A 23,558-nucleotide genomic window follows, 5' to 3' on the forward strand; every position below is an offset into this window, starting at 1 on the left:
ATTTTGGGGAAATATGCTTAGAGAATGGGTAAGAAAATTCTAATTCTTACCATTTACTATTGTGTAGGAATTTGTGCTGATCTCTAAAAAGAAAAAATTAGGTATTAGATAAGAAAATGGTATTTTTTAAACTTATTTTACAGCCATATTTTGCTTTTATTTTACCATGTATGAACCTAGACTTAAAGGCATTTTCTGGGCATGAAAAAATTTATGTGGGTAGAGGGGTGGGGTAAAAATAAAAATGAGCCAATACTCACCAGCCCACATTCTCCACAGCTGCAACCTGAATGCTTCCATTGCTCTCAGCTACTTGCTGGTTGCTGAAGATGCACCATTGTGGCAGAAACTGCCCTGCTCAGCCACTTACTGGCCACAACAGTAACCGGCCTCAGTTACTGAGTAGGGCATTTGCTGCAGGGACAGTGTGTCATCAGCAACCAGGAGAACAGGAAGCATTGGTATAAGGGTTGTAGAGGATTGGGTAAGGGGAGTATATATTTTATTTTTATCCCATCCCACAGCCAAACATGCATTTTTTACATGCTCAGGTAACAACTTTGAGCTGAAAAAACTTTGTGTTCTGTAATTCCAGCCTAAGACTTGCCATTGGTGTGCTAATAGCCTTTACATGACTTATATTTGTTCTGTTGAATAATCTGTTGAATCTTCATTTTCAGGCAGATCACGTTGTCACACAGTACCTTGAGATCTGGAGAGAGCAGCACCAGGGAAAACAGCCTATCAAAATGCAGATACCCTAGATCCAGGAATACATTGTAAGGAAAGCAGGATACTTAAAGTAAATCTGTCAGCAGGAAAACAAGGATGTAAATGTGCACATGGCTACATTGGGCTAGTCATTATGATTCCAGGAATACCTCATTGTGATTCCGAGCATACCTTTTTCTTTTTTTCTTCTTCTTTTTTTTATTTCTATAGTCCTTTCCAATATGTAAATGAGGCTAAGGGGGTGTTTCCTAGCAAGAGCTCAGGTAAGTCCAGGCCATGTCCTCTTTATCTAATGGCTATCAGTCAAGCAGGTTATAATAACCAGGGCATTGGCTGAAGTTACCTGTCATGCTAGTTACATGTCATGCTAGGAACTCGACTTTCAAGCCTCATTTACATTTTAACAAATGGGACTATGGGAAAGACTATGGAGATAAAAAAAAAGGTTTGCCTAGAATTCTGATGTGCTTTTCTATGTGCTTATTCACACTTTTTTTTTCTGCTGACAAGTTGACTTTATCTTTGGCAAAAGTATCAGTAAGTGTCTGTCTATGATTAAAAAAAGACTGCAGCTAAAACAACCCTTTATGACATTGCTCATGTCATCCGGTTTTACCTGTCTGGATTCTGGGTGCATACGTGCATCTGTAGTAGAATCCTTTGGGTAAAAGTCTTAAAGCATTGTCCACATTTCCATAGATGCCAGTCACTGAATTCTGAGTTGAGTTGGCTTGTTGAGGTTGGGCTGGCAAGAACTCGTTGGTTTTTGGCATTTATCTGGTTATATCCTGTATCCAGAGGACCAGATTTATCCAGTAGAGAATAGTTTCTATTGCAAGGAGTCTGTGGAAAAACTATGGACCTCTGCAATGGAGAAGAAGGCAACTTGCCATTTTTGTTGAAGGTTTGTAGAGGGTCTTGTCTGGACATGGCTTCAATAACAGGTGATGGGACATTCACTACAAGACATAAAATAAACTGGTTACACAATGCTATAAAAATATGTATCGTCCTCTAATGAATTCAGAGAAAATCACCCAGTTTATGACAGTATAATGATGTCTTACAGTTTTCATCCTGGGCGATGCACTGTAATGGAATCCCAAAGAACGACGTGTAGCTGTCATTGTACCACACCAACAGTTCTGTGCCCCGGGGAATGTCAATACAAGCTCTGTAGAATATGCTGGATCTGGTAAAATAACAGAAAATCAATCATACTTGATCTATTTACTGCCTTCAATCACATCTGAAACAGAAAAAATACTTTTCTATTGGAGATGCAACATGAAAATACAAATTTTTAACCCTTAGATTTACACCAAAGACTTTGCTTAGTATTTGGTCCTCATTTTGGCCAGTGTTCCAAAGCTGGAATTGAAACAAAAAAATTATAAAGGAAAGGATTGCATTTGTTCAGTGTTTTGGATCCACTCTAAGTTTGGGTTAAAATACTAACCAAAAGAAGGTCCAAATACTAAATACCATGTCGGAACCTGACTTTAAAATGAAAACTAGGCCCTGACAAGGTTCCTAGGATGGTGTATAGAATTCTTTTAGTAGCTCTTAGATATTTCTTCATACAGTGTTAGTATAAGCAATTGATATATCTATCTATGCTTATTGTCTAAGTAGTCTTTAGAGCAGATAGGATAGACACAAAAAAATACAAGTTTTAGGGTACCAACTTATTTCTTGAACCTCCTTATAGGATTCAAGAAATTATACATATAGTCAGACCATTTGAATGCACCAAATGGAACAACAGGTTAGATGTGGACATTTTATTGGGTGCTTTAAGAGTACTACCTTGGGGTACATTTTGGACCACCACCTGTATATAGTAGCTCAGAATTGTATGGATGATATCAGCAAAAACTTACCCTGTCTTTGTTACAGAACAGATGAACATCAAGAAATGTGATCAATTTAAGCTATGTCATTGGTCACTTAATTTCATTGCATTTCAAAGGTGACACAGTGTAGCTAAACAACTATAGTCTTTTAAATAGAGCTGTAAAGGTGCCTATAGACCTTATACTAAATATATACTAAATCTAAAACATCTTCCTAATATTTCTAGCAACTGAAGATGATGACTGGTCCTAGCAGCCAATTGAAGGGGACTTCAGCTGCAATACATGACTTGTTCATCTGTGCTGCATATTGGCTACTGTTCTTGACCTCAACCTTGTTCACAACAAAGCTACTGCTTTGTCCTTTAAATTCTATGCTTGGTATGTGGCACGATTCATAAGGTGCATGTGTTTTTGTGTTCCCTATAAGGAGGGATAGGCTACAGCCAAGGGTAAGCCGCTCTAGTAGCGGCTTATTGCTCCCAGAACAAAAGGATTGACTGTTGAAAATTCAGCACGCCAACCCCTTTTCTCTACCAACATCACCTGTCGGTGGAGAGTCAGGAGCCAAACCAACAGTAACATTTAATACAGCTTTTAAAAAATGTTGAAATCTGATTGATTGTTTTTGGCAACACCTCCATTGTTTAAGTGACTGTCAGTGCCACATCTGTACACATTTTGTTGGTCCAATTTACTTCAATACAGTTGAACTGCAATACCAGACACAACTCACTGACTAATGTGGCACATTTTTTAGAAGAAAGGAGTCATGTTTTTCTAATCCTGAACAACCCCTCTAAACTAAGATGTGATGTTAGAAAATCACAATAAGAGGGACAAATTACTTCAGGCATGGCATCCTGTGTAAATGAAATAGATGATGCCATCTTATGGACTTGATTTTCACATAAAATATAATAAGCTTGGTTATACTCTTCTCAAGATCATGTAATGTGTTCTATGTCATTATACTGTATAAGCACTTATATAAGTTGACATTACATTTCAGCGATAAGTGATATTTGTAACAAAGCAATTTGCTTGTAGTGTAACACCGCCGACATATGGGAATCCTTCACTGCATTTTTCACCCTAGTGAGATATGCACTTGTCAACGTATTTTGTCACCACCCAACTGCCTCTTGGCAACAGAATCATAAAGATCAATAGAAAAGTGCAGATCCTCAATATTTTACTTGCAGCTGCAAAACTTCCATTTATCTTGTTATTCTTTATATTTACAGCCATCTTGTCTCAGGAGGGCACTGCTGGCTAAGCAGAACATTTCTACAGCTTTCTATGAATATCTGACAGAACTCTCAACTTGGCCTCTTTCGTTTTCCCTATTTAAACTTCCACTGTCGCTGTAATTCTCAATTTTCTCAGTTTCGCTGTAGCAAAGAAAATCATTTTGTTGTAGATGTAAAAAAAAAAAAAAAAATCAATAGTAAGTTCTAAAACTTGAGAAAAATCAAGTCTACTCTGTACTCTACCATTCCAAACATTTCATCTTTCACTTTGGCTCTCTATAAAATAAACAAAGCGGAGTAGCAATGAACGCACTAAAAAACCAAATGACACAGTTTGCTGCTGAAAGAGCAGAACTGTTTTCAGCCGATGGGTGGTCTCTGAGGGTAGACCGAAAAATAGTGTAAGCACACACCATTTCTTCCAAGCGGATAATGCTTCCAAAACTCGCACAACTCTCTGCATGCTGAAGTACATCAAAGGGATTTTTCTCGTTTTGGATAATATTTCCTTTGCTGACATGTATTTAGTATTGTGGTTGGATGACTCATAAAGATAGCTTCACGGCGTCCTAACGCTGTTGAAGTAGAACACATGCCAACGGACATTATTGTCAGCCTCAAAATAAAAACAAAACGTTCAACCGAGGGTCAATCAATCACACAGTTCTTTGAAGAAAATTCCATTTAGATATTAGACATCATAACATAGTCAATTCAAACCAGCTGACTTTTTGTGAAAAGGACAACTTTGGACAATGCAGAAACAGGCTGATGCCTTAAGTGTTCGTCCCCCTAGGCGCTCCACTCTTTGGTGACTGAGTAGAGTTTATTTAATTTTCATGGTTCATTGCGCTGAAAGCTGAAACAACTGAAACCATACTGTACTGAGCTGTTAGCATCCTATCTGGATGTAAAAATTGTTATTAAAATGTCTGATGCACGGAACTGTCTTTATTTTCTAAGCTTGTAACTACATGTTTCCTTAATAGACATTACTTCAAATAGCTTCCAGAATTTATGCCTGGCTAAATGAATAATAATATGTTGCTTCTATGTTTAAAGTGTTTCAAGATTTTAGTCTAGATTAACCTTGGACCTCTATTATTATACTTTACTGTACCCCATATAACCTAAAACCTCAAAAGTTTTTTTGGCTTATCTTAACTAAAGCTGTGCTGACAACACTAAATTGCTGCAATATATTTACTATATGCCCACGTGACCCACATGAAAAAAGGCTGTGTGCACATAGTTATATGTTTAGACTTATATTATTTAGTGCAGATACCCCATGTAACACAGTTATCAGGGGTGTAACTATACTGGTGGTCAATGGAAACTTAGGGAACCCATAAGATAGGCCCAAAGATATTACCATATTTTTCAGCATATACGATGACCCCCAACTTTTCCAGTTAAAATATTGAATTTGGGACATAAGTCTGCCCCTCTTCCAATGCACACCAAATAAATAATTATAGAAAAACATCCGACAGCATTGAGATCTAAGCAGCAGAGAAGGAGGTACCGTAATACCGGAAGAATAAAAGAGTGGGCCAGGCAGGAGAAAGAGGTGGGTTCTCTGGGCACAGCACCACTCTACTATATCTCTTTTTTTCCATACCCCGGGCACCTGCAGCTTGCTCTGCCCTTCATACAGCCGCCACATGCAGCGGTGATGCAGCCATTTCTGAGCTCCCCTAACTGTATGCGGCGACTGCAGATTTTCCATTCCAGTTCTGAAGTTTTTAAGCACTCTCCCTATGACGACACCCATCGTATAAGACGACCGTGAATTTTGAGAAGATTTTCCTGGGTTAAAAAGTAGTCTTATATGCAAAAAAATACCACAATTGCATGTCACAAATTAGGGGTCCTGTTACATATTTCCTATTGGGTCAAGTCACTTCAGTATCCCTCTAAGTGTGCCTTCACATGTACCGTTTCACAACCAATTTCACACTGTGAGCTTCACAGTAAAATCCGCTGTGATACTATTAAAGCCTGTGACACTGCATTCTTGCAGTGGAGTGAAAATCCGCTGCAAGAAAGGAGTGTCTTGGGCTTTAATGTTAACCCTTTCACGACTATGGGTCATTGATGCATCAATGCCCACGTCGTTTTAGGACATCAGCTTATGGAATCATAATAATCCCATAAGCTGATAACCCTATGTCTGCCTCCTCTTCTTTGTCCCCTGCCACTGTTACAATCTTGTGACAGCGGCAGGGAAGAGAGGGGAGGGGGCAGAGCTCAGGGGCGTCCAGCCTTCCCTCCCCCCGCCGGCCTCTGTAGCCATGGCTACCATTGGAGCTCTGTTGGAGCCATGATGGACAGCGGACAGAGAATTCTCCCTCTGTAGAAGGAGAAATCTCTGTCAGAAGCCCTATAGATGCTGCAGTCGTGCTGACCGCAGTTTCTATAAGGCTAACTCTCAACACCGGAGCGCAGCTTGGGTGCTGAGAGTTGCGGTGGGTCTCCGTCTATCACTGATAGCCGGGAACCAGTGGCAGATTATAATATGGGCGGTTTGGGCGGCCGCCTGGGGCCCGAGGCTCCGGGGGGGCCCACGCCACGCCGCCCACATTATAATCCGCCACTGCAGAGCCACCTGTGCACCTGTGGCTGTGACTTCCAGCGCACGGGGAGCTCTCTGATGCGCGCGCTGGGATAGGACGGGAGACCCCCGGCAGCCGCACATTAGCCGGAGGCTGCAGAAGGAGAGAGGATCGACGGGGGAACGGATGGCAGGTGAGTTGTGTTGTGTTTTATTTTTTGTGTGTTGTGTTGTGTTGGGGGGGCATCTATAAGGGGGGGGGGAGGTGTGTTGTGTTGGGGGGGCATCTATAAGGGGGGGGGGAAGGGGACCATCTATAAGGGGGGGGGAAGGGGGACCATCTATAAGGGGGGAAAGGTGGACCAGCTATAAGGGGGGGAAAGGGGGACCAGCTATAAGGGGAGGGAAGAGGGGGACCAGCTATAAGGGAGAGGAAGAGGGGGACCAGCTATAAGGGGGGGAGGGGAACCATCTATAAGGGGGGGAAAGGGGGACCATCTATATGGGAGGAAGGGGGACCATCTATAAGGGGGGGACAGGGGACCATCTATAAGGGGGGGAAAGGAGGACCAGCTATAAGGGGGGGAAGAGGGGGACCATCTATAAGGGGGGGGGAAGAGGGGGACCAGCTATAAGGGGGGGGGAAGGGGGACCAGCTATAAGGGGGGGAAAGGGGGACCAGCTATAAGGGGGGGAAAGGGGGACCATCTATAAGGGGGGGAGAGGGGGACCATCTATAAGGGGGGGAAAGGGGGAACAGCTATACGGGGGGAAGGGGGACCAGCTATAAGGGGGGGGGGGAAAGGGGGACCAGCTATAAGGGGGGGAAAGGGGGACCATCTATAAGGGGGAAAGGGGGACCATCTATAAGGGGGGGAAGGGGGACCAGCTATAAGGGGGGGAAGGGGGGACCATCTAAAAGGGGGGACCAGCTATAAGGGGGGGGGGAAGGGGGTCCATCTATAAGGGGGGAGAGGGAGACCAGCTATAAGGTTGAAAGAGGGGGGCCATCTATAAGGGGGGAAGAGGGGGACCATCTATAAGGGGGGAGGAGGGAAGAGGGGGACCATCTAAAAGGGGGGAAGAGAGGGACCATCTATAAGGGGGGAGGAGGGAAGAGGGGGGCCATCTATAAGGAGGGAAGAGGGGGACCATCTATAAGGGGGGAGAGGGTGACCATCTATAAGGGGGAGAGTGCTGCTGTGACCCTGCAACCTCCCCTATAAGATCAGCACCCTCCTCTCCTGACATCCTCTGTGCTGCTGTGACCTCTCCTATAAGATCAGCACCCTCCTCTCCTGACATCCTCTGTGCTGCTGTGACCTCCCCTATAAGATCAGCACCCTCCTCTCCTGACATCCTCTGTGCTGCTGTGACCTCCCCTTTAAGATCAGCACCCTCCTCTCCTGACATCCTCTGTGCAGCAAGGGACCAAACATTATGTTTATTGGGGCCAGCAGGGAGGGGAGGCAGGCAGTGTTTATTGGGGACAGCATTGGGAGGGGCAGTAGTGGATTATAATGTGGGCGGATTGACCGGGGGGGGGGCAGGTTGGGTGGACAGCCTGGGGCCCAGGGTACATTTAATCAGCCACTGCCGGGAACCGCCGCGGATGACGCAGACGCAGCTCCTACGCCTGTGTCATCCTGCGGCGTAAACTAACCTCGCTGCAGCATCAGGCATAGGAGGTTAATAGGGGGTTAATCAGTATCACATCGGATTTCACAGTGAAACTCGCAGCATGAAATCCACTTCAATGCAGTACTTGTAAAGGTACACTAAATAATATTCTGAGTAGGCAAGTACCAAACTATGGTTCTCCAAACTGAGTGCTGTTTAATAAATACACCGTATACTGTATTACAGCTAGTGCCTGTAGGCTATATTCTATGTATAATAATTAAATTTCAACTACTTTTGACAGTCTGATTAGGATACATGCTCATATGTGTTAAGATCCTGGTAAATTATATAGGCTGTCACTTCTACATCTCTGTGCTAACTATTTTATTAATCGCAGAATAAGATGTTTCCACAGCCCACCAGGGTGCATGAAGGAATATGATCTTTTTGTGTTAAAAAGTTTTGTATAGTTAAAAATGTTTTAGAAGCTCATCTCACATTTCACCAGTGTGCTTAAGTTTGCATATTAGTCATATCAATGGAATTTTCATGGAATTTGAAGGGAAAAAAAAAGTTGTGGAGAGACCTAACTTTAATTTCGTAGCTCCCAAAATAGTTTTTTTTTTCTACAGGTGCGTTTACACAAAAAGATTTATCTGACAGATTTTTGAAGCCAAAGACAAGAATGGATTTGAAAAGAGGATACATCTCAGTCTTTCCTTTATGACCCGTTCTTTGTTTACGGTCTGTTCCTGACTCTGGCTTCAAAAATCTGTCAGATAAATCTCTGTGTAAACACAGCCTTAGATTCACAACAATGAGAGCAATATTTAGAGTTGTATCCCATTATTAAAGGGAACTTCTCACAAGTTGTGATATAGGGCAGTAGAAGCTGAGCTGATAGTTTTGTAGGGATTACGCAGTGGAAAGATCTGCTGCGGAATTCCACCGAATTTGCTCAGTGTGAACAGGCCTTTATAACGGTATATGAATGTCATGAAAGAGGGGAGCTCTGCTGAAGACCCCTCTCTATTATTCCCAATAGAAAGCCACAAGAAGAAGCCGTTTACCCTCTGGAGGATATCCTACTGCTTCCCAGTCACTGGACTCCCTATTTAATATTATTCTGTGCTTTTCAAGCAGTGCACATCCCAGATAAGTATGTGATGGAATGATGGGGGGAGGGGGATGAGTAAAATTCCACCAAAATGAATTTTCCAGTCTTGCTTATTATTACTATCCTTTAAGTTCTCTGTTTTTTGAAGTCTAGAAAACATGCTGTGTGATATATACATTGTGTGATATATATATACATTATTTTCATTCTTATGACCATTCTAAGTAAAAGCATCTGTGTTTCCAGTATCTTCTTTTCTCAAAAATCAATGATTAAATTATATTTAATTCAGAAATTTGAGCACATTACCTGTACTGAACTACTGTCAAATTCTGTTCCCCGCAGTGCCTGGCACATCGGACGTACCTCATCCAGCTTGACTTACTGGGCTCTCCTCCATCAATAAAGTGCTGTAGTGTCCCATCTTGGTCATATATCTAGAGGGGAAGAGGTTGCAGGTTCAATAAGTTATTTATCTACATTTAGAGTCGACAGTCATTTTCCAGTTTGCCACCAGTGCTTTAATATATCTTTTATAGGAATGTAGTACTCAATTTAGTCATTTGTCACCAGATTATGTGTGAACCCTGAGGGTCATCTGCCTTAAGAGGGAAACACATTGTGATGGACTATAAATTCATCCTGTCTTATCAGTCCAATCTTTGGTGCATTAAACAAATTTACAGAACATCTCAGAGGTCCCTGTGCTTCCCACACAAGTTTTGGCTTACTGGCCATGTAATGAGCTGCCAGTCAAGAATTCTGGGTTGATGTGGAATTTATAAATGGATGGCAAAGACATTCAAAATGCCACCTTAGTGACAGAAACATGTTGTGTTATCAGAGAATATTTAGTTGCTGTTTTCCCAGCTCCTATTCCCATAAGATGATCTCAGGCGCACATTTAAGTTGTGCTGTGTTATTATGTAAAAGTTAGCTGTACGAGCCGCTGGTGGCATGATCGCCTTACTCCTTAGTTCTCAGAGAGATAAGCCTAGCTAGGGCTTTCTGACAGCAGCTTACCTCTGCCCTTCCTGTAGAGAACAAATGAACGTGCCAAACATTCATGTGTATAGGGAGTACAGGAAGGATAACTGTTATTAATATAAGGTATAAGGGCAACTTTAGCCTCCAGTACTGAGTGGTTGATCTCAAACTGTGTGAATAACCTTACAGCCAAGGTACTAGTTTTCATATGCAAAGAATCTTCCTTAAGAGAATAAATATATTATAGTATAGTGCAAAAGCATAGGAATGATTATATTATGATTTTCTATATCAATACTCTGAAAATCAGCATATGGTCATCTGAAGTATCGGTGTATGGGTGGTATCTGCCCTCATATCATATAGTCAAAAGTTCACATATGTTGTAAATATTCATCTAAAAATCTCCTTAGATCAGCAACACCACACATACATTCAATTAGAAGGAATAATAACACTGACTTTTGAATTTGCTTTGTATGATGAGGGTATTTCTGATGTTTAGCTGAGTTTTAATCTGAATTTAACTCTTTGCCTAACCTGTGATATGATAGATTTGGCACAACTGACCATAAGTCACATCGATGTAATATAAGAAAGCTGGTGGAGTGTAGCAATTTTTCTAAATGCAGTATTATTGCATTAAAGAAGCAGTTCACTTTTAATTTTTTTCGCCCCCCCCGGGTAGCCGCTGTCAAGTATACTTACAGAAGATGATCGGTGTCCCGTTCCCGTCGGTCATTTCCGTCCCGCGGTGCCGTTCACATCGGGCGCGCGCTCACTTCCGCCGGCTGCTGCGAGTCCTCTTCTCTGCCCAGTGATTATACGCCGGAAGTCACTCGCTTCCATGCATTCTCTATGGAAGCGCGTGACTTCCGGCGTTCAAATGACAAGGGAGAGAAGAGGAGTCACAGCGCCGGCGGAAGTGAGCGCGCGCCCGATGTGAACGGCACGGCGGGACGGAACTGACCGACGGGAACGGGACACCGATCATCTTCTGTAAGTATACTTGACAGCGGCTACCCGGGGGGGGCGAAAAAAATAAAAAGTGAACTGCTTCTTTAAAACAACTATGTGATATGTAATTTGGCATGAGTCATTATAACATTTATTTATGTATGATTTATGCATGAAATGTAAATGCCATTAGAAGACTGCTATCTATATCATACTGGATAATGTAAGGGTCTTATTAGACAAAGTGATTTTTAACGAATACTGATTCGATAAACAAGCTTTTAGGAATGACCTGAAAAAGCTCACCATAACCCACAGAATGATAGTCATTAGTTACGATCGTTATTACGATAAACTGTTATTGTTTAATTTGACCCTAAAGCCCCTATTACAGCAAGCAATTATCTGCCGTGCTTGGCTGATTATCAACCGTTATGGCCGTCGGCTGATCCTTGTTTTTCAACATGTTAAAGAAAAACTTCAAAGATAATGATAGTCTGCTGGTCGTCGCCTGGTGCAATAGGGCTTTCTGGACTAACTAAAGATCGTCCTGTGAGCCCCTCCCCCCTCCCCTCCCCGCACGATCTTACCCGCTCACTGTCAGTGCAAATAATAGCGCTGGCACCGAGCAGGAAATAAGGAGCAAGTGAGCGCAGGCCTGACAGGTGCTTACTTGCTCCTCCAGATCTGCACATACAAAAGGGTCTTTACTCCTTCTCCTTAACAGAGAACCCATCAGTGTTGAGATCTGTGCTGCTAAGTAATCCAGTGATGCTTTATGCATTGCTGGGCCTAAGGGCCCTATTACACCAACAGATTATCTGACCTTTGAGCCAAAGCCAGGAATGGACTATAAACTGAGAACAGGTAATAAAGGAAAGACTTAAATTTTTCCTCTTTTCAAACCCATTCCTGGCTTTGGCTTAAAAAAATCTGTCAAATAATCTGTTGGTGTAATAGGGTCCTAAGGCTGTTTCATGTGTAGCACAGGATTTCCTGCTGAGGAGCAAAAGGTACACTAGTTTGTGGCACATGATCACAGGGATCATGCGTCATAATCTGGTGTACGTTCTGATCCTGAGCAGGAAAGCCAGTGCCACACCAGACTCAGCTTCAGGCTAGGGATTCTTAGAAGTGTTGCTGACTAAAGGTTGCACTAGAAATACTAGATCAGTGATCACTTCCAATATTCGTGCAGCCCTTTCCCTTAATCAGCCATTGGCCGTGTTACCATGGCACCCTATGCTAACAGCCTAGGTTACCACAGCAGGTACACATAGGAGCAACGTCCCTACCGTACTATGAGTACTATGCTGAGAGCATACTCCACATTGGGACAGTTATAGCGCGCCAATTATACAGTTGGTGGTGGCAAAATTTGTACATACATTCTAGCCATATGGTCAGTTAATAGCGTAAAACAACATATAAACATTACTTTATGCCACTGTTTTACAGGACAGTAACAGTCTAATGACAAGGGTACCAGCAGTTTACTTCAGTCATTTATTCTGAGGAATAGAGGAAAGGAGCAGCCACGTTGGGTTTGGATTAGGGGGCCTTCCTTTTTTTATTCTCATAAAAAACTTTGCATTGGAATTTTGCCTTATTCATTCTCATTTTCTCACTTTACCAACATTGTGATGAACTGAATTAGGTTTATAGGATTCAAGGATGGATGAACTTTAACTTCAAGACCAAGGGCAACATCTGCAAAGAGTTTGTATGTTCTCTCCATGTTTGTGTTGGTTTCTTCCAGGAACTCTGGTTTCCTCCCATGCCCAAAACATATAGATGGGGGAAATTAGATTGTGATCCCTAATGGGGTCGGGGACCAAACTTGACAAAACTACGCAAAGTCCTGCGGAATCAGTTGGCCCTATACAAATAAAAGTATTATTATTATTATTAATATTATAGTTTGAATTTTAAAGGACTTTATCGCAGAAGGACCATTACTGAAGTACTGGAGGATTAAACCATTTTTAAGGATCGGATGGTTGTGTCTATCAAAGTGATCCTCATACCCAGAGGGGAAGAAACCACCTTCCACTGAATGCAGTGTAGCAATGCTCCTATACATGTTAATGTAACCACAACCTGCACATTTATAGATCATTTTTCTTTGTGTTTGATCCTTTTTTCATTAACACTGGCCAATTGATACTATAGATTGGAATCAAATGACTTGTAACAATTATTGACCAGTGCAAAATGGTCTTACCGCCAGAGTAAGAAAGACCACCCATTGTATAATGAATACATGTAATGCAGTCTGAGAAAGATTCAGTTATTGTTATTTAACATTACATCTTTATTACTTTCTAAATGTTTATCTAATAATCTCCTCTCCAGTACTGTGATATTACTAGACTGATATACTGGTATGCAGACAATAGTCAGTTCACAGACTACACTTGTATTATCATGACAGCTTTGGCCAAGTATCTTGTAGAGGATCACCAGAGCTAGTTTCTTATGTTGAAGTTACTGATCACTTTGTAAATAAACATGTCGGACTTTTGATGTTGGGGCTTACAGATATGCTAATCCCTGATTGGAGACAGGCTAAAATTAGATTTGACGTCTGAAAGACTGTGCTTGTTGCTATCTTAACTATAGTACCAGTTTGACAAGATATTCACTGATCTGCAAGACTTTTTCTCTGCACAAAATGTCTTTCAGCTGAAGAATGGACATTTTATAATTAGATGGTCATAAAAAGTATTACCAAATTAACACCATCTGGCATAATTTCTAGTAGAAATAATATAGTAAGGCTGGGTTCACACTACGTTTTTGCAATTCATTTTCATCCGTTCTTTGCAAAAAATGGTCGAAAAACAGTTAAAAAAAACTGATGCATTTGTATGCACCCGTTTTGATCCGTTTTTCCATTGAATTCTATTATTAAAAAAAAAAACAGATTCATTTTTAAAAGGACACAGAAATTAGGTCGGCTAAGTTTTTGTGCAAGTTAAAAAAAAACCTGATCAATTTTGATCCATTTTTTTTTTTTTTATAATGAAAGTCAATGCAAAAACAGACCAAAACGGATGCACACAAATGCCTAAGGTTATGTTCACACACCATATTTGTTTTATGGGTTTGACGTCCTTCTATTTTAAAAAAATATGTATATTTTTTAAAGTTTTTATTTTTACAATTTTTATTTTACACTTTTCCTTTACAGTTAAACATGCAATCATTAGATTGCATATACTGATCTGTGCTATGCCATAGCATAGCATAGCAGACTCGCCAATCCGACAGGACAGAGGTAAGTGGTTTACCCCCACCTGTCAGTACAAGTGATCGGTACCCTGCGGGTTCCCAATCAGCTAGTGACAGGTGCTCAGTCTGTCAATGAACTTTCTTAAACGCCGAGATCGCTATGCATCGCAGTGTTTAAGAGGTTAATGACAGCCCCAGCTACATTGATGTGTGCGGGATCGCTCGCATTGGAGTGTCCCTGCACACATTTACAGCCCCTTTAGAACAGGAACGTAAATATACATTCCTACTGCATGGGCTAAGTGCAGTAGGAATGTGTGTGTGTATATATATATATATATATATATATATATATATATATACACACACACACAGATTACTGACATAAAGGGGTTATTAAAGAAACTTCATAAAAGGTACATTTTTCTGTGACATACAGATACTCAGTTTTTTATATACCTATTTGTTTATATACAAATGCCTATTGTTTATTCTGTGATTTGGGGAACTAGAAAACAAGGCACAAAAAAAGGTCAGCAGAGGTCAGACCCCCACAATCTCTAACTTGTCCCCTATCCTGTGAAGACAATGTAATTTTCCCTGAATAACATCTCTAATTTTCAAGAAGAGTTACAGAAAACAGGCTTTTAGGTGATTAGACTATAAAATTGAATAATCTCTTTAAAATAATGCACAATAGTGAGCATGGACTATGAGCCACTTTTTCACCTAACACTATTTCATTTATGAAAGTTGAAACCTGCAACCATGGAAATCTGACAAACATCATTCCCCAATGCTAAATATGTAAATCCCCTGTCAGAGCCTGGCAACAGCTTTGCTTCTTGTAAAGGAAATCCTTTCACTGAAGACATCCTATTAAGAGCAAATCAGACGCATTTATCAGACTCTATGGGGGACATTTATCAAGACTGGTGTACGATTCTTAAATAAAGTCCTAGCCCCATTTTCCCCCTCGGATTTACTAACAGACGCACACCTCTTAGTAAAGCTGACGGGACCTGCGCCTGTTGCAGGCCTGTACAGAAATCTTCACCTGTTCCTATGCCTCCTCCCGTCTTGCCATGCCCCCCTTCCTTGCCCACCCATGAGGTGAGCCAGACATACAGCTGGTATACACCACAAAGAAAGTAATAATCTGTGCCTTTTCTGTGGTGTACACCGGGGCCGATATGTAATAATGTGGTGGTTTAAGTGGTTTTCATCATTCATTCATTCTTCATTTATTTCATTAATGTCCATTATTGGTGACCTAGGGTAGCCCACCAGCACACTTTGGTTGTTAATTAGTTATTATTTGTTTGATAAAATCAGTTTACTCAACATTATAGGATTTTATTAGGTCACATGCAAAACAGACCTCATGTGTTCATCATGCACCTTGCATAACCAAGATAAATGTTATAGAAGGACACAGCCACCACCACAAGTGCCACGGAGGAGATGGCCAGGATCTTGTACAACATTTATCTCAGTCATGTAAGGTGCATGACTTAAGGCCCTACTACACTACGCGATTATCGGCCATATTCGTCCGATACCGACCATTACGGTCAATAATCGCTTAGTGTAATAGGAGACAACAATCGGCCGATATGCACAATGTCGGCTGATCGTTGTCTTTCAACATATTGAAACAACAAGGATGACGATAGCAGAGATATGCTGCCATCGCTCCGTTATCTTCTAAGGGCTCTAGCGATCACCCGGGCAGCCCCCCCGCAGCTCCCAGTGCATCCCTCTTTCTTACCCGCTTACTGCTGACGCTTGTAATACCGCTGGCAGCCAGCGGCCAAAGAGGAGCAAGCGAGCACTAACCTGATAGGTCGGCGCTCATTTGCTCCTCTTAATCGCCCCATGTAATAGGGGCTTAAGATATTAGGTATGCATGGACTTCTCCCCAAACCTGTAACAGTCTGTCAGCCCTTGGCATTATCCTGTGTCTGTGGTCCTCCACTTCATCTTTGCATTAAAGAGCCGCAGCAATGTTGTGAACCACAACACCAGTTGCTGACTTCATTGGTCTTGTGCTGTATTACACTGAGGCCAGTGATCGGCTACAGTGGGGATGTGTGTATATGTGAACAAAGTTAATACAGAGGACTGAGTGAGCTGTGTTAAAAGTGATGTGGACTAAAGGGGTGAGTATAGGTTCTTTTATCATAATCCAAAGTGCCATGTAATTTTTTTAAATATGTCAGACAACCCTTTTAACCTGATCAACCCTTTTAGCTAAGATCTGGAGGATCACTGTGACTTTGTTCTATAACACATGATTATATGTTATTTTAGGGGCTCATGCTTCCTTGCCACACACTGAATCTTACTTATCTTTTAGATTGTCAGAGACCATGAGTACAAAGTGGGTCAATCACTCATGCTGGTGGTCTTCATTTGACAGAAGTAAATGACTAAGGATTAACTTTTTATTATCTGCCTTCAGTCTGAGGTTAGAAAATGTCTCTAAATTTTTCACTTTTTACAAGTAAAAATGTTGCTTAAAAAATGAGGTTAGCGTAGTTTAGCATCTTACTGAAGCCAGATGAAGTTTGACTGGTGAGACCAGCCTTCTTTGATGTTATACTCGTTCAAGAAAGACCCGCTGGGAAGAAAAAAAATTTTCTTCCAAATTAAAGTGAAATATTTCTTCATCCAGCTGTTCAGTCTGACATGCCTGCCATTTTTCAGGGAATTGGAAAGTCGCCATCTTCCATACTGGGATGTACACCTATCTGAGCAGCATCTCTCTTAGAAAAACAATGTGCGGTAAATTCTGATTAAAGAATATGGAGCTTCAATCCTGAGTAACAGCACTAGTCATTTATACATCTATTAGATCTGTAGTGTTTTCTTCCATAACATCAGTTATATTAAATCATGGAAACGTTTAACAGTACAATACATTCCTAACAGTTTCCTGGATATACACGGTAGTAAAAAACTGAAATAAACACTATATAATACCAGTGACATAATATCAGAACAGATCGGTGTGTTCTTCTAAATTTCCTACAGTTTACATCTATAGCTCCTATGATGTCCAGTCATTGTGTTTTCATACACCACATGCAAACCCTGTGCATTCTGCTCCTGCAGCCATGCTCTCTTCTATCTGTTCTCTGCTCCTTATAGCCTATATAACATATGTTATCATGGAGCAGTAGTCAGATGAAAGAGTATGGCTGCAGGATCAAACTACACAGAGGTTGTAGTTGGCTAAAATGTAGTCAAAGAATTCTGCATCAGAGATGTCGACACAAAATAGTCAAATATTTTTTTAATCCAGACAATTTGAAACATTCCTTGATTTTTCTTTTTTCTTTTAGATGCATTGGCAAAATAAAATATGGCTGCAAAATTAGTAATACCCTTTATGTCCAATTGTAGAACAATATACTTGATAACCTTTAATAATACATTAATAACATAGCAGAATGTGAAAATTATATACCCGAATAACCAGATCATCACTATGTGCTCCTTTACAACTGACTGTGGCTGTTCTCTTCAGTGCATGCTGAATAACTGTAAGACATGATCTGTATAACATATTCTAGATTCTTCTGTGTCGATCCTAAAAGTATTCTATTGACAGCGATAGTATTTTCCAACATGACCAACTCTTAAAGCTCAAAGCTAGCTTTCTCATGAGGCCTTGAGTAAACAGTTAGTTCAAACTAATCATGGAAATCTCAATCAGCTTATATTTATGAAGTGAGACTTTCCAGGCACTAAATCTCCTGTCAAAAGATTCATATACTGTTGGAAAATTCACCAGCTATTTCATATTTTTCTCATCCTCAAGAGCTTCAAAATTCATAACATTTTTCTTTCCATCAGAACGTCTTTGACTTTTTACTTCAATATTGTTTGACTTCTTAGCATTAAAATAAATCTAACTTGTATGGGGGTCACCTGATGTTCCCTTAATGACAGAAGTAAAAAAAGAAGGGTCAGTAATGTTGTTTTTTCCTGTAGGAGCTTTTGCCAGTTGTATCTGGCTACAGATTATTCATTCCCCTCTCCCCAATAAATAAAAAAGGGCACAGTCAGTCAAGTAAAATGATGCTCTTAAAAGGAACATGTTATCACTTTTTATAGAATGCATGAACCATATAGTAGTCAGGTCCCCCCTGTGGCCTATATAGTAGACAGGTTCCCTCTGTGGCCTAAATAGTAGACAGGTTCCCTCTGTGGCCTATTTAGTAGACAGGTTCCCTCTGTGGCCTAAATAGTAGACAGGTTCCCTCTGTGGCCTATATAGTAGACAAGTTCCCTCTGTGCCCATATAGTAATCAGGTCCCCTCTGTGGCCTATATAGTAGACAGGTTCTCTCTGTGGCCTATATAGTAGACAGGTTCCCTCTGTGGCCTATATAGTAGACAGGTTCCCTCTGTGGCCTATATAGTAGACAGGTTCCCTCTGTGGCCTATATAGTAGACAAGTTCCCTCTGTGCCCATATAGTAGTCAGGTCCCCTCTATGGCCTATATAGTAGACAGGTTCTCTCTGTGGCCTATATAGTAGAAAGGTTCCCTCTGTGGCCTATATAGTAGAGAGGTTCCCTCTGTGGCCAATATAGTAGACAAGTCCCCTCTGTGCCCATATAGCAATCAGGTCCCCTTCGTGGCCCTTAAGTGGTAAGGTCCCCTCTGTGCTCCAACAGAGTAGTTAGATCTCCTGTGTGTCCCAATAGCCTAGTAAGCCCACCTCTGTGAATCCATAAAGTCTGTGGCACTCCAGAAGCTGTGAACTAAAGCCCCCAACATGTATGTCAGCTTCAATCTGTAGCAATATGATTGTAGTTATAATTCTGCAGGCTAGGGAGCACTGGTCTGGTATATAAGGAGGGTGCCACTCATCACCAGGACCCAGTCGGAGGTGTCCAACCAGTACAGGGTTGATGGTGAGGGTGTGCAGCCCCCAAGACAGCAGCCACTCCATCACCTGCTGGAGCCTGGCCTTACCCTGGTGAATTTTCGAGCTGTTCCTAGGAGTGTGGGCAGGGGGGAGAGCAGGAGCACGGTGTTCGTGCAGCTGGAGCCGGACATCATCTCAGGGTTTCATCTGTTGTGATCAGTCAATAGCCCAGCATGGCAGGCTTGGCTAGAGACATTCTGTCTAGCCAATCTCCATGAGGGCTTCAGGGTCTTCTCCTTTAACAATACCATAAAATTGTGTACATCAGTAGTGGGTGGCTCGGTAACATCATATACTTAGAAATTATGTTGCCCTTAAGTGCTCTACCTGGAGCTCATGGCTCATGAACTCTCCATTATTCTGAATGCGAGATACAGAGTCGGCGAAGCATGCTTACTTTGTTTTCTTATTTTGCATAGACTGTATTGGAGAGTGGCCATACATGCCCTGCAAACAGCAGGACATTCAGGCCTCGGATGAAACCACATTTGGAGACAATCTAATAGGCTGGCCAACAATGGTGTGAGTTTAGTGTAGACTTTCTACAGAGAACAAAGGAATAAAAATAATGCAGTGCTGTCTGCAACAAGTAAAATGTGATCACACTGTACTATTTCTGCCCTCATTCTAAGCTTTGTACTCACAGAACCACTCATTGCATCTGTGGCACCAACTAAAAAGCATTCCTCTACTCAGTCACAGTTTATGCCTTGCACAGCAATGAAAAAAAAATACAAGATTTGGGAGTCCTAGAATAGACTTTAGAGAACCAGAAGACAATGTACTAAAGTCCATGTGAATATTTTCAGAACATAACAGCTACGTAAACATGGGATCATTTAACAGACAAAGCACATTGTGAGGTTTTGACAAGTGATGGCAGAGTAACTACTTCCTGTTTTCAAGCTGATGGAGCTCCAGTCAGATGTCGAAGAATGGCTGAGAACAACTGCTCTTACATTGATGACCAAAAGTTGCAGAAAATGTTTATTTTATTGAAGTAATGGTCTCCTGTGGTTTTACTTCTTTCTAGAATTGATTACAGTTTTATATCTCAGATGGAATGCCACTCTCTAAATTATTATGTTTTTCTAAGTATCCTGCATTCTTTCTCTCACCCGTATAAGAAAGCCCCATTCTCAGACACTCCATACTTTGGCAAAGTGACCTCTTGCCTACAAAGTCTCAGATGACATACAATTTCAATATTTAAAACTATTAGTCAAAACATTCCTCCTGATCAGAGGCTCCAATCAGCTCCGCGAGTTAAAAATGAACTGGTATGTTTGCTTCTGGTGTACTATATTAAAGTTGTAATAGCACCGTTCAAAGGGTGGGAATTGAAATCATGCTATATCAAATCATCGGAATAACTCTTCATCACTGTGTAAGTAAATACAGTGAAACCTTTTTGAGAAGATCACCTAAATGCAGTCTTCTATGGGGCTGGTCTTCTCAAAGAAAATTACCTTTACACATAATGTATGGTAGCCTGAGAATCCATCAAAAAATCTGGTCTGGATAAGATGTGGATGAGGTCTAGATGAGAAGGGGACCTATGATTTTCATGCTGCCCAAACCACAAGTCATCGAGGTGCTCCCTGGTGGCTTCTCCCTGCCCCATCAGCCTTAGATCTGATTGAAAGATGTCTCTCTGCGGTCAGGCAGGGGTTAACATTTTCCGGCATATAAGGCGAACCCCTGACAATCTTCTTAAAATATGCAAAAAAAGAGCCAGTGGAGCCTTACTGAAGAGTTTCAATGCAGTGAAATCCTAGGTGCATTGCCCCCTGGGAAACATGAATATGCAAAAGAAGAGCCCGTGAAGCCTCATTGAAGAGTCTCAAAACACAGAACTAGCCAGATATCCCTCCGGAAGGACCCAGCCAAGGGGTGGCTCCTGTAAGGAAACCACCAAATGCACCATATTAAGTGTCCCTATAAGTCAATGTAATGACTTATAGGGCCACTTAATACAGTGGTTTTGGCTGTCCTTGGCTGGGTCCTTCCCGCAGGGATATCTGGCTAGTCCTGTGTTTTGAGACTCTTCAATGAGGCAATGAGGGACCCTTAGGAGAAGAAGAACAGAGTTCTGAGCACTATATTTCTCCTCATATGCAAGAAGGGGAATTTGTACTGAGTAATAGTGGTGCATGCACTCTACAGCTGCACTCTATGGGAGTTATGGAGCTGAGTGCCACCCCTTTTATTCATTACTGAAATGATTTATAATCTTTCTTCAAGGCTTGGAAAAATGAGTTCACTAGTATTTCATCTGGAACACATGGGGTCTGAGAAATGAAGAGGTCTAACTACAATAACATTTATCCACCCCACAGAATAGGTAATTCAATTAGTCCTCATTGTAAAGCAAATTGTAAAAATGTATATACCAAACTAAATCCCTGAACATAGAAGAATGAGTTTTCCTAATTTCTCCCAGTACAACATAAATATCATTTTTATGAGAATTCACATTTAGGAGCACCGTACTGAATATGTTTAATAAAACTTACCAACATTTTTGTTTCATTTGTACATAAACATTTATTTTTGTGTCTCCAATGAGCCTGGGTTTATAGATGAACTTTTCCTATTTAAGAAACCTCCTATAGCCTATACTACGTTAAAAAACCTCAGCAGAGCCCCTTTAAACACATTCTCATTTATAAATATAACATTCTTAGTATCTAACATGCCAAACAATGCAGTTTATATCCAGGCTCATGGCCATAATATGACTACAATTTCACTTGGCACAATATTAAAATCTTCAGAGCAAAAATGCATGTTGTGTTGCAAACATGGTACCTTTCTTTGGGTCAACACAGCTGCTGCAAATCTCTGTTTTCTTTGGTTCATGTCTATGTAATGTAACATTTTCTGAATATGAAATTAACAAAGATCAAAGTCTGTCTTCAAGTCTAGTTTGTATGTGGCTGCATGTGGTTCAAATCTGGTACCGGCATCAAGTGTATCGTAGAAGCAAAACCACAATGTTCGGGTCGTATTTCTAAACAAATAATTGTATTTCACCATGTCATGCTGAACTTTATTTGATCTTTATATGGAGAAAGGCTTCACATAATGTTTTGAATTAAGAACAGTAAAGTTTATTATGGAAAACATAATTAATAAAGTAACAGTTACCAGTCATGACAGGTATTATGTATTTTACTGTCAAGAAATGTAATGTTCATTAGTGGTAGCAATGGCCATTAATATTTTATTACACTTAACATACTGCATAGCAGTTCAGACTAAGTTCATTTTGCTATAAAATAATATGAAATATTTGATTTGTAAAATGTGGTTTATGCCTTAAAGGGTTCAATAATTAGAAACAGACATGGATACTTCTATTCATGATATTGCACCCATTAAGTCTAGTAAGATATATATGTACTTTTTACTTTGTTGGCATATATACTACTTCTTGATAGATTTTCAAGTAAGAACAAATTAACAATTGGTATTTGTAAGAAATTAACTGCGGAATCTTTTTCCCATGCAACCCTCTTCAGATAAAGTGGAAGGCTAACTCATAGGAGTTTTAGAGTGTTCTAGGTTATACAATTTGGCAGAACTGGAGGGGTTAAACTGGGATACTAAGATCTACTTTTCCGTGAATATTGTCTTCTTAAAGAGATAGAAAGGCATAACATGCTCTCAGTAATGCTTCCTTTACAAGAAGAACCAAAATATATATTATTTTAGCATTTTGGCAGTGCAGGGACAATGGCCAATGGGGACCTACATCTACCTAAAGGGGTAGTCAAGCAATAGGCATAACCTAATCACATACATTCATCTGAATGTGACCCTTGGGACCATAATGTTCTAAAGAACTGAAAGCCAATATAACCTGTCATGATTAAGTATGTCCCATGCCAGCTGTGTTCCATACAGGAGCCCTATTTTTATTGAACTTGGCTGGCAGAGGATTTACCCAGGGTCTTCCTTCATCAGCTGCAACTACATGTCAATTGGAAGCTAGTTTCATAACAGGTACCTTTTACACTGTTACAATAACTTATACATCATCACAAGAACATGTTAAGTGTTAATCGGTCAGGGTCTGTGTGCTCAGCCCCCACTGCTTGCTATGAGCAGGGAGAAGGACTTGGCTGAGCATTTCTCTCCCAGCCTCTATCTCTCTGTGCTGCAGGAGATGAGCTCCCCTGTCTCCTCCAGTATACTGAGACAGATAGAGAAGCACTCAGCCGACCACCCATTGTAGAGATCACTGATCAGACCCAACTAAACAAAACTTTTGACATTTCTCTGTGAGTTGTTTTTTTT

General features: G+C 40.9%; 1 protein-coding gene across 5 annotated transcripts in view; it reads right to left on the reverse strand.

Annotated features, from left to right (window-relative positions):
* PRDM6 (PR/SET domain 6) overlaps window positions 1-23,558 on the reverse strand; it is a 136,512-nt gene that overhangs the window by 24,384 nt on the left and 88,570 nt on the right. For 4 of the 5 annotated variants that reach the window (XM_069964558.1, XM_069964561.1, XM_069964560.1 and 1 more), the window contains 4 exons: window positions 9,448-9,575; window positions 1,800-1,924; window positions 1,349-1,691; window positions 51-83 (listed from right to left, as the gene is read on the reverse strand). In XM_069964558.1, coding sequence (XP_069820659.1) covers window positions 51-83; window positions 1,349-1,691; window positions 1,800-1,924; window positions 9,448-9,575 — 629 coding nt within the window. The remainder of the gene's footprint in view (window positions 1-50; window positions 84-1,348; window positions 1,692-1,799; window positions 1,925-9,447; window positions 9,576-23,558) is intronic. The other variant, XM_069964559.1, reaches the window with a different exon arrangement.

This window comes from Dendropsophus ebraccatus, chromosome 3 (assembly GCF_027789765.1).
Source record: "Dendropsophus ebraccatus isolate aDenEbr1 chromosome 3, aDenEbr1.pat, whole genome shotgun sequence".
Taxonomy (NCBI): domain Eukaryota; kingdom Metazoa; phylum Chordata; class Amphibia; order Anura; family Hylidae; genus Dendropsophus; species Dendropsophus ebraccatus.